The 16,918-nt window shown below is 35.8% G+C and overlaps 1 protein-coding gene across 1 annotated transcript in view; it reads right to left on the bottom strand.

The window, feature by feature from the left end:
- ANK2 (ankyrin 2) overlaps positions 1-16,918 on the bottom strand; it is a 229,977-nt gene that overhangs the window by 47,615 nt on the left and 165,444 nt on the right. The window contains 5 exon segments of the mRNA XM_049104827.1: positions 355-453; positions 1,945-2,169; positions 8,609-8,644; positions 12,814-12,917; positions 13,566-13,668. Of these exon segments, the coding sequence (XP_048960784.1) occupies positions 355-453; positions 1,945-2,169; positions 8,609-8,644; positions 12,814-12,917; positions 13,566-13,668 (567 nt within the window).

The raw sequence follows: 16,918 nt of genomic DNA, 5'->3' as shown, positions 1-16,918 counted from the left end.
TCACTTTCAAAATTTAAGAGGCTTTGGATTTTTCAGTCCAGGTTGCTTTGATACAGACTTCAAATTTATCATAACAACATCATAACTAGCACATAGTACAACTAGGCAGATCTCATGCTTTAAACGAAAATGAAGATCACAGCACTTTAAGGGAAAAGATATAAAAAACATCACTCGAAAATAAAAGTCACATACCACAAGGGTCAGAAATGGTCCACTAAAGATAGGTTATACAGAATTTAAATCATAGGGAGGGACATGTCATGGGCACAATGACAAAAAGAGAAATCATATTGCAGAAGAAGGAGAAGAATGGGGGCCAGCAGCCATCAATTTGTTTTAAGTCACTCCTACCCAAGGAATTTGGTTCCAGGAGGCCCCAGCTGAAGGATGCGGCTGACCAAACTTTCTCCCTCATTAAGTGGGGGAGGAGCCGTTGGCAGGTGAAGTTTACTGAGTACATCCAAAGCAGCAGTGAAAGAAAGAACATAAGTAAGCTTCAGGTATTGTTCTCCACAGAACCCCAGCATCACCGGCTGATCAACAGGGTGAAATCTGGTTTCACACTGCGCTTGGTTCTGTCCCCTCCATTGGTCACAAAGAGTAAGGAACCGAGACCCAGAGTGTACAATGGAGGCGCATGGAAGGAGACCCTTAGATGTGGAATCTGTCCCTACTTAGGTTCACTGCCAGGGCATGAGCCGAAAAATAAACAACAAAAAAATATGCTCCACAGGAAAGACAAAGCTGTTGGGAATATAATAAAAACTCTGTAGAGAGGCCAGATGTTTTCAGGGATATTCCTCAACAGATGTGAAGTTTATTAAAAAGCCTAAAACTACCTGAGCACAAGGGCCTGGTACAAAATGTGAAAGGGGTCATTGGGGAATTATTCCAACCATAATGGCATTTCTGATGCAACCCAGAACTTCACAGGCTCCTCCTAAATCTCTGGCCATTTAAGGAGGACAAGGGAGGTGGCTTCTATAACTGGGGGATACAGACAACCCTTTTCAGGTGTGAACATAATTTGCAGCAACCTGTTAATAATTTGCTCCAAATTACAAGGCTTTAGAACATTTCTCCAAGTTCTAAAGCAAATCCTCTCCCCCAAACAACACTAGCAAAGCAAAGAGTTCATGATTAACAGCATTTTTCTCCCAATTTTTGAGCACAAAGACTTGTTATGACAAGACTTAAATACAAATGATTTGTTTCAAAATATTTTGAAACTTGTCCCCCTCCAAAGCTTCATCCTTTTTTCAGTTTTCAGTGGTAGTCATTTCTTGGCATGTTGAGACACCACTTCATATATAATAGCAGCTGTACAACCAGAGGAAGGAAGAAATGCTAATTTCTGTTCAAAATTGCTAAAATGAACATGGCAAAAGTGGTCTTGATTTTGTTGTCTTATGAAAACTACAACTAAAGGGACTGCCGGTGTAATTTTCAGACTCAAGATAGCAATTTTGATAGCAGAAAAGACAAATCACATGGAGTGAATTTTTGGGTATCCTATAAAGTTAACTCTGCTTTCCAAAGATAATCACTCTGTTCTGTAACTACACAGACTTTAAATTTATGTTTGTAATAGAGTACTACTTCTTCTTTATGACTTTACCATGTGAGTCTCAGGATTAAAAAAAAAATACCTACCATTGGCTAAAATGTGGTTATTCACATTGGAAGTCTAGCAGCTATTGTCACATCCAAAGAGAAGGAATAATAATTCACCTGAATATCAAACTCATGAATGCCTTAGAATAAGAGGTTTGTGACTGGAGTCAAACACTGTGGTGCTACTTCCAATTTTTAAATAATTTCACAGGGGCCAATCTTCTTTCACAACGTCATGACGTACCTTTTTCCATTCCATCCTAGTGATTTCATGTAGAGGACACAAGCTCATCCGTGACTAAGTGGAGGTTTATCAGAAACCCTTACCCAAGGAACTGAGCACCAGAAGGTCCAACTTCAATCAGGCGACTGGCCAGGCCTTCTCCTTCCACCATTGGAGGCATTGTCGCCAGTCTATGGCGTTTGACCAGACGGCAGGTGACTCGAGTTGGGGCAGTACATTTCCGAGGTGGAATAATGATACGGAGCCCATTGTGTCTGCATCCTCGCATAGCACCACCTCGAGCATCCACCATAAAACTAACCAGGAAACTAAAAATTAAAATAGAAGATTAGCTGCATTTTGAAATACTGGAAGAAGATAAACAAGTTTTGTCAAGTTAGTTTGCTTTCATAATGCTTTGTTCTTTTTAAAATTCATTCACACCGTGGCAAAATATTTGTCCTTAAAAGTTATTTTACTTTATGCTAATGCCTCTATTTCTGTTTGGTCATTGTTTTAGTTTTTGTATTATTTTGATCTGTGACTAAAGAATTCTGCTGATTTTTGTTGACAATGGTGATATTATATACAAACTGTAAATTAGAAATCTAATTGGCTTAGAAAGTGGAATTATATGATGAACACTGATGAGTCTTCTTTTGTTATAAATGCAATGACTTCTGCTTCTGCTTCTGTCTAGAGGAGTCCTGAAAAAGCCACATCTTGAAATAATGTAAGGACAGAATAGAAAGAAAAGACCAAATTGCAGTTTTTCTAAGTTAATCCGACCTGACTTTTCAAAATTACAACTTGTCCAGCCCATTTTAATATGATTCTATGACTTAAAAAAAGATTCATAGGCCTTCTCCCAAGATCAAACCCATGTACATGCATCCTCCTCCAACATTATCTTACCCAGGATGCAGGTTTTTAATTTATTGCATTCTAATGGAGAAGGAAAAGCAAAAAATTAAATGCTTTGGGTAGACTCAATTTATTGGTTGACATTCACTTTTTCAGCTGCTAAGTAGGAATCTCTCTGCTGTACTGGTCTAAATGAAGCAAAGATGGGGTGGTCAGAAAATAAGATCATAAATCCCTTCTATTCTGTGTTTTGAAGTGAGAAACCCTGGGTTCATGAGGATGGAAAAGATCTGTGCCTCATGATTTTCCCCAAATTATAGGAAACTGTATGTGGAAAATCACAACTAAAAAAATTTAGAAATGTAAAGTCTTCTATTATTTTTGCTCTTTTACTGCTGAATTAATTGTTCATGCATAAAAGAACGAAAATCACGAAAATCCAAGTGACCATTTTAAGTGTACCAAGAGAAAGATTAGTTTTAACTTTAGTGTTATTTCCTGTGGGATGGTCTAAATGGATCCTGATACAGATTAGTTTGAATTCTTGTCACTCTGATAGTCCTAACACTCATTAAAGTCTTGGAGGCACTCACTTCCTCAAAGAGCAAAAATTAAACCAGACAACCCCAGTGTTGGTCACATATACACAAAGACACCAACGAACAGTGTGTACACCCTTATACAGATTACATTACTTACTATCTTTCCCAATTTTCATCGCATTTGCAAGATTTTATATACCAAAACAAAGAGGAAAGCAACATACAGGTGTATTATGGATCTACTTATAATTTAACTAGCACAGAACTACACCAGATTCACCACGTCTAGATAGTGCATCCATGACAACATTTAAAACATTTGAAAGATATTTTATCAAAGTAAGTTATAGGATAGAATGCAATACATTGATGTTATTTTTTAGACAAGTGATGAAAAATATGTTAGCAACTTCTTCATAGCAGAACACAGAACTCATTAAGCATGCTATTAAACAGAAATCCTGTTGCTAGTAATAAAAATGGATGCGAGGAAGCCTGGAGTGCCTGTCTGAAGCACGTCATGCAGAATGAGTCCACGAGAAGAGCCGTCACCATCCTTCCCATGACATGCAGGAGCCAGCCTAGAACTACCTTTCACACCCAGCCCTCTAAGTTTTTAGTAGAGGGCAAAAACTGGGGAGTATCATCAATTGGTCAGTACTCAAGAATGGATGTTCCTGGTCTTAAAACACAATGAAAAAATGCTGGCTGCTTTTCTTATTACTAGCCTAAGTATGAATTCTTAAAAAAAAAAAAGTTCTTTTCTATTTGCTTTTTAAAATGTACTATTTTAAAAGAATGAAAAAACTGAAAACACCTCTAGATGAATACAAAAGTTTCTACTCCATTTTATTTATTTTTATTTATGCTATTAATGCCAATTTTTATAAAAACTAGGGGCAACTAGGGGCAAGTTTGAACTAGGGCTATTCCAAATGCATTGCGATATTTCTGATTTTCCCTAATTTTTTTTTCATCTTTTGATTACTGTCACCACTGAGGAATGGAACAGGGACTCAAACTCTTAAGAAATTATTATAATACATCCAGTCAATATTACCAATCTTTTATACCTTTTGAAGGCACTCAGGAAATCAGCACACGTTACATGCTATTACGTTTCCACTATATTTACTCTAGTAATGACTTATGACCTATAAAATGTCTCCAACTAGAAAAACACATAGAATGTCTTCTAGTAGTGCATCTTCTTAAAAAAGTTAATTACAGTAGCTATGTTATTAGTTATAATAGTGTTTCAATAACTACATGGTTGATTACTTTCTCTAATTTTGTGTCATTGATTGTTCCTTTTGAAATTCTCTTTTGCTCTCATTTACTCCATAGTTTCCATTTCCATGCATGAGAAACAGGCAATGTTTGTTACTGTCCTATTAAATGCCACCTGCCCTGCTTGGAACTGAGGATACTTAAAGTAAAACCATAATTGCTCCTGCCAAAAAGCTCATGTCTAAGCCCTAGGTTTCACAGGATGGTTTTGCTTACTCAGAATCATTTCATTTCCTGGTCAATAAGAAAGGAATTATAACCACATACAAGAACCATGTAAGTACCCTATTGGCAGTGATCTTGTTTTTCCTATGTTCCCCTGGTGCCTAGCACAATGTAGATGGAGTACATAGTAGGCAGTCAAACAATTGTTGAGTATGTGAATGGATGGAAGACAGAAAAGAGCAGGTTGTAAGAAGTTGTATATAATTATCTAATAAAGAGATAAGGCAGCAAAATTGAAGGTAATTTTATTGTTTGGTCTCTGGACAACCAATCCAGTTAGAACTTATTCAAATTACTACATTCTGATATTTCAGCTCATAAAATAGCAAAATAGTTGGGAAAGACTATACTCAATGTCAAATATTCTTCTACAGATCTTTTTCTGCTCCCAAATAAGAGACTGGATATATTTATTTCCCCTGATAGGTGATTAGTAGAAAATGGGAGTAATCAAAAATCAAGAGTTTGAATGTAACAAAGGAAATAATTTTATTAGGAGTGAAAATTCCATGAAGAAAGACTGAGATTGGGAAATCAAAAGGAAAGAGCTTAAAGACTGAATTTGCAAGGAGATGCATTTAACTCTAAGTGTCTCAACATCCTCTAGATCTGGAAAGTAATACTTATGTACGGCACCCAACCACAGCAAATTGGGAAAAGTAAGGTGCCAATATGCGTAATTCAGAGAAAAGAAGAATTACATTTCCAAAGAAAACAAGTCTTTGTATCTGTCTCAACTAACTGAAGGAACTAAGAGACTAACAAAAGTGACAAATTCTGGTGGGGGGGTGGGTTGGGGGAGGATTGTCTTTAGCCAAAAAGGAAGGGGGAGTAGCTGGGGGAGGAAGGTTGGAAGAAAGCGAGGGGAGGGAGAGGGAGAGAGTCAGAGAATTGAGGAGAATTGAGAGGAAAGCAAAACAAAAAGAGGTCAAGAAAGAAACAAAGGCTAGAAGACATCAAAGAACTGGGCAGTCCTGGTGGCGGTGGCATGGTGTAGTGGTTTAGCGCTGCCTGCAGCCCAGGGTGTGATCCTGGGGACCCAGGATCAAGTCCCACATCAGGCTCCTTGCATGGAGCCTGCTTCTCCCTCTGCCGGTGTCTCAGCCTCTCTCTCTCTCATGAATAAATAAATAAATAAATAAATAAATAAATAAATAAATAAATAAAATCTTTAAAAAAAAAGACATGAAAGAACTGAATATTAGTAGTCAAAATAAATACAAATGTTTATAAATATTCTAAAGAAATCAGATTCTAATAATGTAATTGTAGAACAGAAAAGCTGACTATGCAGAATTGTACAATAAAATAAGTCTTTTCTTCAAATAAGAGAAACGATGACTCAAGTGCTGATGAAAAAGTCTTTTAGATAAAACATGCTACTTAATCCCAATAGTTTATAATATACAATTGGGTAAGTGTATATTTATTAAAAATACCCAAATGTCAGAAGGTTTCACTATTTGGGTATGTGGTAGAATTAGTAAAGTTATTCTGCAATGTAAAAAACAGACTCTAAGAGACCATTTACTGTTTTGTACCACAGGAAAAAGTGAAAGGCTGGAAGCTATGAGTCATAAGATGAATCAGCTCACATACTAGAGTTGATTAAATAAATATGATTTTCCCATATTTTCAGGATATAAAAATGGGACAAAATAAACCTGTAAACATTTGGAAACAAAAGGAGTTAAAGTAAAAGCATATATTTAAATATGTACAGAGGAGACGGTAGATGTACAGCCTGAAGCTCAGCTCTGCTGTTTGCGAGCTTTAAGACTGAAGCCTAGTCTGTCAGTTAGGGACAATCCTACCATTACCACTGAGGGTGTAGTGAGGATTAAATCCTGTGTGGGTAAAGCATTTAGAATTCAATGAATGCTTGTTCCCATCATTTTCCTTTCGCTACGCCCATATAATTTTATGTATCTTGAATGTCTTAAAATTTATGGTACAATACAATACCTAAAAACAGAGAAACTGATTTTTATCAAATACCTTAAATGAACTGGGGACTTTGCTAACACGGTTTAATACGAGGGTGGAGGTGTTTTTTTACTAGTTTATGAACTTCACTATTTAAATAAACTACAAAAGCACTATTACTAGGTCCCATCTATCATTAAATCTATCTCTGTCTAGAATTATTGTTGTAATCTCACACAAGTCACTTCATGTATTCAAGTTTTAGTTTTTTCATCCATAAAACGAGAGGCTTCAGCTAAATAAACTCTATGGCTATCTGGTGTTAAAATTCTCTATACCATTTCCTGTTAACTAAGGCTATGAAACCTCCTGAAATGTTTCATGACTGTCAGATGCTCTGTTAGAATTTTTATTTGGAAAATAAACTGCTTTTACTCCAAGAAATATATATTATTTTTGCTGTATGGTTAAAACACTCCACAAACAGTTTTGGAGAAAATGGGTACGCACAGTACACTAAACACTGAAGACTGTACAGACAAAATTGATCACAGAATATACTCAGCTGGAATTGCATATCTTACTCTCCAAATGAAATTCAGCAATCATGCAAAATAGAAATTCTCATTGAAGTTTTCTAAATTGTGAGATACAATGTTATCACAATTTAAAAAGAATAAAAGCAAAAGCAGTCCACCATTATTATGCAGATGATTTGCCTGCAAATACACAATTTGATTAGCTAAACAGGTACATGCTTCAGAGGAGGCAGCAGAAAACAATGATTCTGGTCTTTTGAGGACTACATCCTCCACCCCAAAAGTTACTAATCCTTAGGTTTACTTTTTAATTCATCCGGGACCATGGGGTGGGGAGAAGGAGGAGATTATAGCATTCAGTTAGTTATTGGGTGAAAATAGGAAAAAAAAAAAAAGTCATCAGGGTGCTTCAGTGATCCACACATACATAGCAAGAGGCCCTTAAATTAAATCTGGTTTCTGGGCTTATGTGAGAAAACAACATCATGAGCGCTTTCTCATCTGTAATTTTCTCCTCTTAATTTCTTCCTCATCCTCGAAATTCCATAGACTGAAAAACTGATGGAAAATATCTTTGAAAAAATTGGCTCTAATTTGCTAAAATCACCAATTAATTATATGTTCATGTACAGAAACATAATATTTAGCGTGTGTTTCAGAAAAAGTGAAAGGATGGATATAGAATTCCCAAAATTGGAAAATTAAAATTGTCTTATTTGTAGACAATCTGTAGTATCATGGTGGATGACTGTATATTAAAAATGCTATCATCAGCAGTCTGATAAGAACCTTTAAAAATAACCACACTGAAATAATAAAGAACAATGGATATTTTTAGAACACTGACTGGAATCATCCTATAGCACAATTTCCAAAATATCGAAAGGTTGCACTTAAAGCAGTACTAGCAAGGAAATGCACTATTAATAAACTTTCAGCCTTTGGTTCACCTAGAATACAGCTTTAAAAAAACACCCCGCTAAGCAACACTTAAAATCATAACCTTTAATATAACTTTAAAATAGCTCAACCAATTTGCATAATTGTTGGAAATAACATTCTTCAGCTCTACGTAGCACTTTTTCCTCACAAAAGAAATGGAGACGTGGAGATCTACGGCCAAAACAGGCTTTCGCAGTAAGTCTACATTAATTTCGGTGCAACCCCGCCTGCTTTCCAAAGAAATAAAAAATAACCACTTTCTTTCCACCATAGAGAAAAGAGTTTCAGCAATGGCCACAATTTGGAGAATATAAATCTCTCTCTCTGGCTAGGTACCTTCACACTAAAGCATCCTGAGATGGGGTATATGCAGAAGGGGATGGTGAAAGGGGCAGAGGGGGAGGCGACATGTTAAGAGAAGGAATTATGCAGAAGTTCACCTGCTGTTGTCACGATCAAGACATGGAGAGGAGCGGCTGCAACAGAATAGATACTTTAGCACAGAGAAGGAATGGATAAAGTGAAATATAAAGAAGGAAATCAGAAGTGACTTTCAACTGAAATATATTACTTATACACCAATACACTATTCATTGAAAAAAAAGATGGAAATACAAATGAGATATAGCTCTATGCAAATGCGGAGAGAAGAGCAAGGTATGGGGGTTCAGAGTGACTCCCAGTGGAGGGAACTGGGGATATGATAAAACATCCGGATTTGGATTTGTAGCCTTATTCAACACTGGCTGTGGGGAGGTCATGTAACCAAGTTTTAGTGTCCATGCAGTTGCAAAACATCAAGGGACACTATAAGGACAGTCACAGAGTCTTTGATTTGATGGACATAGTTTGTCTCCAAACTTTTCGCTCATACTTTAATATTTTCAAAATAATGGTAGTGCCCTTTTGGGCTTCTACTACAAAAATGCAGACAGAAAAGGCTCAATATAAAGAATAGCTTCAACAACAAACAGTAGCATCAACTATAAGGTAGAGCAGGTAATGTTAATTACCTACTAGTAGGTAACAAAAAACTGTGCAGAGTGCTTTTCTCAAGGCTTTCATTGCCTACTTTGTGGTTTGCTGTCCTCACTGGTAATATCGTCTAATCTCACTTTACAATCCTTTCATGCCTCTACCTGAGTCTGCTCTTCTGCAAAACCCTCTGTAAGTTTTCATAGGATTCACTTGTGTTTTCAATACCTGACAACATACAAAAGGATACATGTTTAATGGACCAGAAATCCAACCTTACAAAACAGCTGTTTTGCCACTTAGAAAATAATTTTCTCCATCCAAAGGAATTTACCTTCATGTACCTTAAAAAAACTAGGGTGTTTGAAACAAGATAACTAAATTAACTGATATAGGTATTTGATAAATATTAATATTGTCAAATGAGGAACAGTCTCGACTTTCTAATGTCAAATTCCACTATTTGAGCTAATTGCCTTCACTTCTTTTTTTTTTTACTGATTTTATTTTTTAGAGTAGTTTTAGATTCACAGCAAAATTGTCAACATGTTTTTTATGAAAAAGGAATGCTTTGACAGATCACTTTTTATCGACTTCTAGTTACTATAATATTTTGTAGCAAAACATCAGGGAATGGCATTTAATTGTTGATACTTGGCTGTCATTAAAGAACTATAAAAGTAATACCACTGAAATTATAACATTTAAAATGAATACCTACTCTTTTGTAGTCATGGACATTAGTCATTGGAAAAACAAAAGAACATTACTAATATACTTAGTGGTAGAAGCTGTGTCTTCTATTACTCTAAAATCCCTTTTTGGAATCAGAACAATATACACAAAATTAGTGACATGTGCATTAAAAAAATGGTTTGCTATCTCCTCTGTCTAAAAATCATTTATTTATTACATTCTGGGCAGATTTTGAAGTAGCTCAAGAATTCTCCCTATTAATTAAAGAAAACCTTAGTTTCTTAATAATAGATATAAAAACTACTATACAGGTGACTAACGTATAATGAATAAAATGAAAAAGATCATTATTAGATTATGTGATATTATGAAAGTGACTCATATACCTTAATATCATGGTAGCTTTAAATACCATGACACTCAAAATGATTATGTTTTCAGTGTAATTACTCATCCCATTAGAGTCATCTGTTGCATTGTTTTCAAATTCTAGAGACCTCACTAGATGACAGATTACCTGATAAAAATATCAAGTCAAACATTACCTTACCATTATGAATTGTACTATAGTGGTATTGTCATTTGGAGGATTCAGAATACATTCTGCTTAACTGATTTGGAATTTGTGAAGGATTTGAAAGATGTATGCGGTTGAATACTTATTCTTTCTAGGCAAAATGTTAATTATTTAAGAAGCATTTAATCCATAAAGCTCCCCTGTGGGGTCCATAATACAACATTCATCTTATGGATAAACTGAAACTCAGAGTTTATATAACCTGACCAGTGTCACATATTGAGGGTCAGAGTCGGGATCTGAATTCTCATTGGTCTGACTCCAAAGCGTACTCTTAACCACCATGTTATTTCTCTTCCATGGATTGTCTTCCAATGACAGAGAGGTTCTTAAAGGTAAGGGCTAGATCTTACTTTCCTTAGTACCTGGCACAAAGTTTGGTACTTTGTAGAATTTAACAATGTGTGAAGAACAAATAAGTGAATGGAAGAAATTTTTTAAAAAGGATTAGAGAGAACTAGATGTATGTTAATTACCTAGATCTCCCCCTAAAAATCAAAGCTTTATTAGGCAAAGTTGTTTCTTTCTAACAGTATACATAAAACACACATATTTGGACCTTTGGTGCTTGTAAAAATGCCCATGTTAAGGCCCCAACAACAGAGATTCAGATGTAATTGGTTTGCGTGGGGTCTGGGTATATTTTTTTAAAGCTCTGAGGTAATTCTAATTTATAGCCAGAGTGGAAAATTATTTACAATCAAGTGATCATGTTTGAAGTTCATAGAAAATTTAGTTTATTACGGAACAAGAGTTTAAAGACTCTCATCTTAATTAGTGGTTAACTTCTAACCACTGGATGATCTTGTTTTATCATAAGTAATCAACTAGAACTACTTATGCATGTATCTAGTTTATACGATTGGTATGTAAATGATGTACTTAAACTGAGTATTTTATTGCCCTTCAGTAGTTAAAAGACTTTTTTTAAGAAATTCCTTTTTTAAAGTCAATTATTTATTTTGAAAACTGAAGTATTACCTTAACACTTTGACTCTTACAAACTTGGCTATTGAAAGTTAATCACAGTTGCCTAAAATAATTTTGTCATCTTATAGGCTGGATATAGACTTCAAATATTTTATTATAGGTTTCCAGACTCTTTAATTCTTTGATACTCTAGGTCCAAGCCTCTTTCCTTCTTAGAATTGTGGAAAATTTTAGTAGCAGAATGCAATATTATGCTTTTAGGATAATGGAGAGATGTCAGATTTTAATTATCTCACTTTATATCTAAAAAATATGTTAGTAAATTTGGATGAGGTTTTAATTTGGTTTTTATTCCCTTGAAATGACTTTTGCATCAGGAATTGGATTCCACTTATTTAAAAGGAAAAGAATATTATAGTTATTTTTAATATCTGTATAACTAATTTTATATTCTATGAGCCTGTAGTAGACAGTTAGACTGAAAGTTCCCAAGTTTTTATCTACAATATCTTTGAATGCTTTTCTTGACAGAATATTTTAGAATAATAAGAATAAGGAAGGATCCACCACTCAAAATAGGTCTAGGGATTATGCATAAGGAGTTTGGGATAGTAATTTAAATCAAAGTACTGCACAGATAAAATGCGTTTTTAAGTGAAAATGAAAGTGATTAAGTGAAAAATATTTTTAAAGTTCATATGTAATAATAAAATTACTATACAAATTGAAACTACCAAAATATAAGAGAAAAACGAATTGTGAAGAGGGTTATCATTTAAAACTCAAGGAAATTATTTGCTGCATAATTGAATTGTTAAACCTTATGAATAAGTATGTTTAAAACTATTAACTCAAAGTCCTACTTTTTATTGAGTTTATACAAACAGGCAGCATTTCTTAAGTAATGATTTACATATTATCTGGATGACTTTTAGAAGGTGACTGGGAACCTGACTGGTTGCATTGAAATTTCCTTTTGTTATATCCCTACTTCAAACAGCCTATGAACTCCTCTGTATATTTGTGTGATTCAAACTTCTGTAAACATTATATTAAATTCATGACTATGTGAGGGTAGGCATTTATTAAACTAGTCAGTTAATCTTAGCACATAGAACTTTCTAGAAAGCAAATAATCCTGCTCCTCTTTTGAAGATGTCTTTAAGACAAAATGTAAACACCAGGGAGGCCACTGGTATGTTCTTGTTAGTTAGCAAGCTGTCTGATGCAATTCTACTAGTTATTTTAAAACAATAGTCAGTTTTTCTATGCTGAATTCGACCCTTTTTGCTGGTCTGTCTGTGTAGAGAGAGTCCACATTGGATAAAGCAATGTTATTTACAAGTTTAAACAAAGGTCACTTCCCCTGTAAGCTAGCTATCAGCTAAAGCTACTGGACAAAGCTGTTATTTTCACGCTCATCTCTTTTTACCTCTTGATCTGGATACATAATATTGATGTACTCACCCTGAATGAATAGGGCTGGAAGAAAGAGCCACGTTGTCTAAGTTCTCAGTGCCCCAGCTGAGACGGTAAGAATTCCTTTCTGCCTCCTTGGCTAGAGTTGACACCTAAATACAAAGAACACTGGATTTAATAAAAGGACTTTCCTTCAATTAAATAAAATATAATGAACCCTAAAAAGTGGTATCACAGGAAGGTGATATTACAATCTTTTCATTTAAAAATATAAGACCGAGCCATTTAAAATGTATCTTTTACAATACAGTCCCATTTAAGTTATATTATTGACATTAGACCACATTTGTGCAATTGTCTTGGAAAGGAGTAGGTATTCACATCTATAGCTGCATATTCAACCAGCCAAAACCGATCAAATCACACCTAAAATTAAAATATTCCACAATAACCTCTAACAGTTTTCTGATAACAGATAACACTTTTTAATATAAGATATAGTTCCACCAGTACCTTTCATTTTCTGCCTTAAGCGCACCCTTATCTTGCTTTTATTCTTTAACAGAGATTTTTATAAAGAAATTAATTTTTATATATAATCTCCACGGGGGAATTCAGTATAACTGAAGTAGCAAGCAGCATATCACTTTAGAAAAGCCCACCACCTCTTCTGCTAGCTTTTCAACTGAATTAAAAGGATTTCTTTTTAGATTGACAAACTTGCTCCAGACATTTTCAGCAACGGGTAATGTCAAAGAGCTCTCCAGATAACTGAAGCATAAAAGTAAAAAGTCACATACCTGGTGACTGGGGATGACCATTGTGTCGTCAATCATGGCACTGTCCCTCAGGTAAGAGGCATGGCTCAGGGTGTGAGACCTGTCGGAACTGAAGGATCGGAGGCTGGTAGGTTGGCAGGAGGCCATGGTCATATACCCACAGCAGTAGCAGGGTTGGGAGGATGGGATGATGAGCCGAGCAGGAGAGTGAAAAAAGTGTGCTATTAGCTAACAGTGCAACTTCCAGGGGTACATTAATCGTAATTGTGGGAGAAGAAAATACAGAGCTCTGTGTTGCCCTACCTCTTTGTCCAACAGCTAACCTCACACATCTTTTGACTGGTTCCTAGCACTCAATGGCAAGGGCACAAGGGAATCCAGAAGTTAACATTTGATACTTCTAATCTGATTTATTTTCTTCCCAGAAATATCTGAAACCAGCAACTGTCGTTTACTGACTGCCAGTACAAGAAATTCAGAGGAAACTATGCCAGGATAGACTGCTTAAATCTGTGTTAAATGTTAATCTCCCTGCAACTAAGAAAAATAGTAGAGGGGGAAATAGACCACCCTCGGAGAGAACAAAATGAAAGCATGAGTTTCATTTTCTCTCGTTTTCCATTCTGTCCATGCTTCATTCTCCTCCTCTCCAACTGTGAATGACTGAACATTGGTGCATTCCCCTGGAAGGTACAGAGTGAAATGAACTGTGGCCAGATGCATGCTTCCTGCGGAAGTGGAGTTCCTCTTGTTTGTCTCTGGTGTCTCCAACAATGCTATTTCAAAGGGCAGCATTGTTCCCTTTGCATGTCCTGTGTGTGGGGAGTGAGGCACCAAAGAGTGCCGGTTGCTGTGGCAATAAGATGCAAGAGCACGAGAAACTGTTTCTAAGCACCAACCCAGAGCACAGACACATCTGCCAGCACAAAAACAAGCTGCCAATGACACAACCAAAAATGAGGTTTGGCTTCAAAATGGGATTTAGGCCTTGATAACTAATGCTTTGTATTTTTGATAAATCTGAATTCCAAAGTTCCGAGTTGCAGATGCAAATGTGATGGGTAAAACTTGACATTTGCATTAGTGCAATTCATTCCTTCCTAATCAATTTGTACAATCAAATGATGAATAGATTGAGATCTCATATAAGCTGTATTTCATACATGTTAGTCCAAGAATTAAATATCTGCATTCAAAATATTAGCCCAAAGCCCATAGGGAAAAAGAGAGATACGCAAGCTTTCACAATATTTATAGAAGCAAAGTTTAATTTACTTTCAGCTAGTAGGTATTTGGCCAGTGAAGCACCATAGAATTATGGACTAAGTATCAGGTTAGCATATTTATTAGTAGAAACTATTTTCATTTTACAAATATATCTAATTTTGTAAGCCATATGCTGTCTTTTTTATGAGGTATCAATATAGCCAACTTCAATTATCTTTGAGGAAATCACCATTTGGTAGATAATTCATAGTAATTTAGGGCCTTCTCCTTCCTTTTTTGTTAAGATTTATTTAGGGGGGGGGGGTGGAGAGATTGGGAGGCAGAGGGAGAAGCAGGCTCCATGCAGGGAGCCTGATGTGGGACTTGATCCCAGGACTCCAGGATCATGCCTTGGGCTGAAGGCAGGTGCTAAACCGCTGAGCCACCCAGGAATCTCCGGGCCTTCTCCTTCCTATTCTACTGTAGTTTTTATGCCCCCCAAATAGACCTGGAATATTAGATGGTAAGGAACATGAATTAAAGGAGTTGATTGTCTGATCCTATATAAATGTTTTATAATAAGCAAAATCTAAATATAATTTGGTAATTCACTCTTTTAGGTTATATAGGCTCCCAAAGAAGGCGGAGGCTCCAGACATAACCAAGGCGGGGGCAGCCCAGATGCCTTACTGAGCCCATCCATAAGGGTTTTAGTCCTGACAGCAGATATTGGGGCTGGTTTCATGGGTGTGTAGTTGGATTTTGACGGTGCACTTTATAAACAGGCTGCAGGCTGCTCTGATGAACTCTGGGCTAACTTGGAATCTCTACCCGTGGCTTTAGAATCCAAAGATCCAAACTGTAACTTTATACATGTAAAAGTGCTAGATCTATACGAATGAACAGAGCAAAAGGAGCAAGAGGCATTGAGGTATGGGACTAGTCATGGCTGCTCCCAACAGCAAGTAGAGACTCTGTCAGGAGGTAGAAATGACTCTTAAATGCAGCACTGGAACAGAGGAAACAGAGGTCTCAGAAAGGAAATGGAAATTTAGCTTGGATGGGGAACAAACTGAATGGCAAATAAAGGTCCCTCAAATAAGACCTAGTGACGTAACTGCCACCATTGTAAAGATCAAACTTTGAAAGCAGGCAGCCGGGGCTCAACTGTCACTCTCAGGGAGGTACCAATGTATCAGCAATAAAGGCGGATTTTTATTGATTTTTTAATTTTGATTTTGATATCAATTTACCTAATATCCAGGTCTGTCTCTCAACTGGTTTGAATCAGGAGGGGGGAAAAGTGTCAGTTTTTGTCTTTCCCAACAGCCCCAACAGGAAAGGAAGAGAAAGGAAGAAGAAAGAAAAGAAAGCGATAAAGTTGACTTAAAACAAAAAAGGAGATTAGGGAAGAGAGAGAAAAATATTAGGATATGGAGAAAAGAGTGAGAAAAGTTGGAGAGACAGAGGGAGGGAGAACGAATAAGTTGGAACTATGCCTGAATAGCTCTACTTCTATGATTTTATTCTGGCTCAGGGTTTACTGCCTTCTAATGCTAATTCATGGTTTAATCAATATTTATAGTTTCTAACTGCTCTTTTCTCTGATGTATAGAATTTGCTTAACTAAATAAAATTGGAATATTCCAACAGTAGAGAAATTGTTCTAACGGAATAACAAGCAGCACAAATATCAGGAATAATTCAAGTCTCTGCATAAAAAAATTGTCTACCCTGACTTAAAACATTACAAACAAGGTTAATTAAATATTTTACAGTCCAATACAATTCATTTTCATTAAGTCAGACATCATCCTGTTCAGTTAATAAATGTATAATAACACATATCTGTGGGAGTATAAATTTATACTTGCTGTTCAGTGGAGGGGTATGCCAAAAGTTATGTTATGGTCTTAAGTTTTACTTCTTAGCACTATATAGTAAACTACTTTATAGACACATAATACATAGTAATTCATTTCATTGAAAGTAGTAATTATTACATCTTTCAATGAAAGTACATCTTAGTGAGCTGTAGTATTAGACATTCAATTAATGGAGTTTTTGAATCCTGTTAAACAAGTGAATATCCAGAAATTTCAATATGTTGGCTTTATTGTATGGAAAAGCTTCTGTGGCTCATTGTTACTTAGTGTTTTATATTAAAT

The sequence above is a fragment of the Canis lupus genome, chromosome 32, assembly GCF_003254725.2.
Source record: "Canis lupus dingo isolate Sandy chromosome 32, ASM325472v2, whole genome shotgun sequence".
NCBI classification, from domain to species: Eukaryota; Metazoa; Chordata; class Mammalia; order Carnivora; family Canidae; genus Canis; species Canis lupus.
This window is presented reverse-complemented; position numbering and strand designations above follow the sequence as displayed.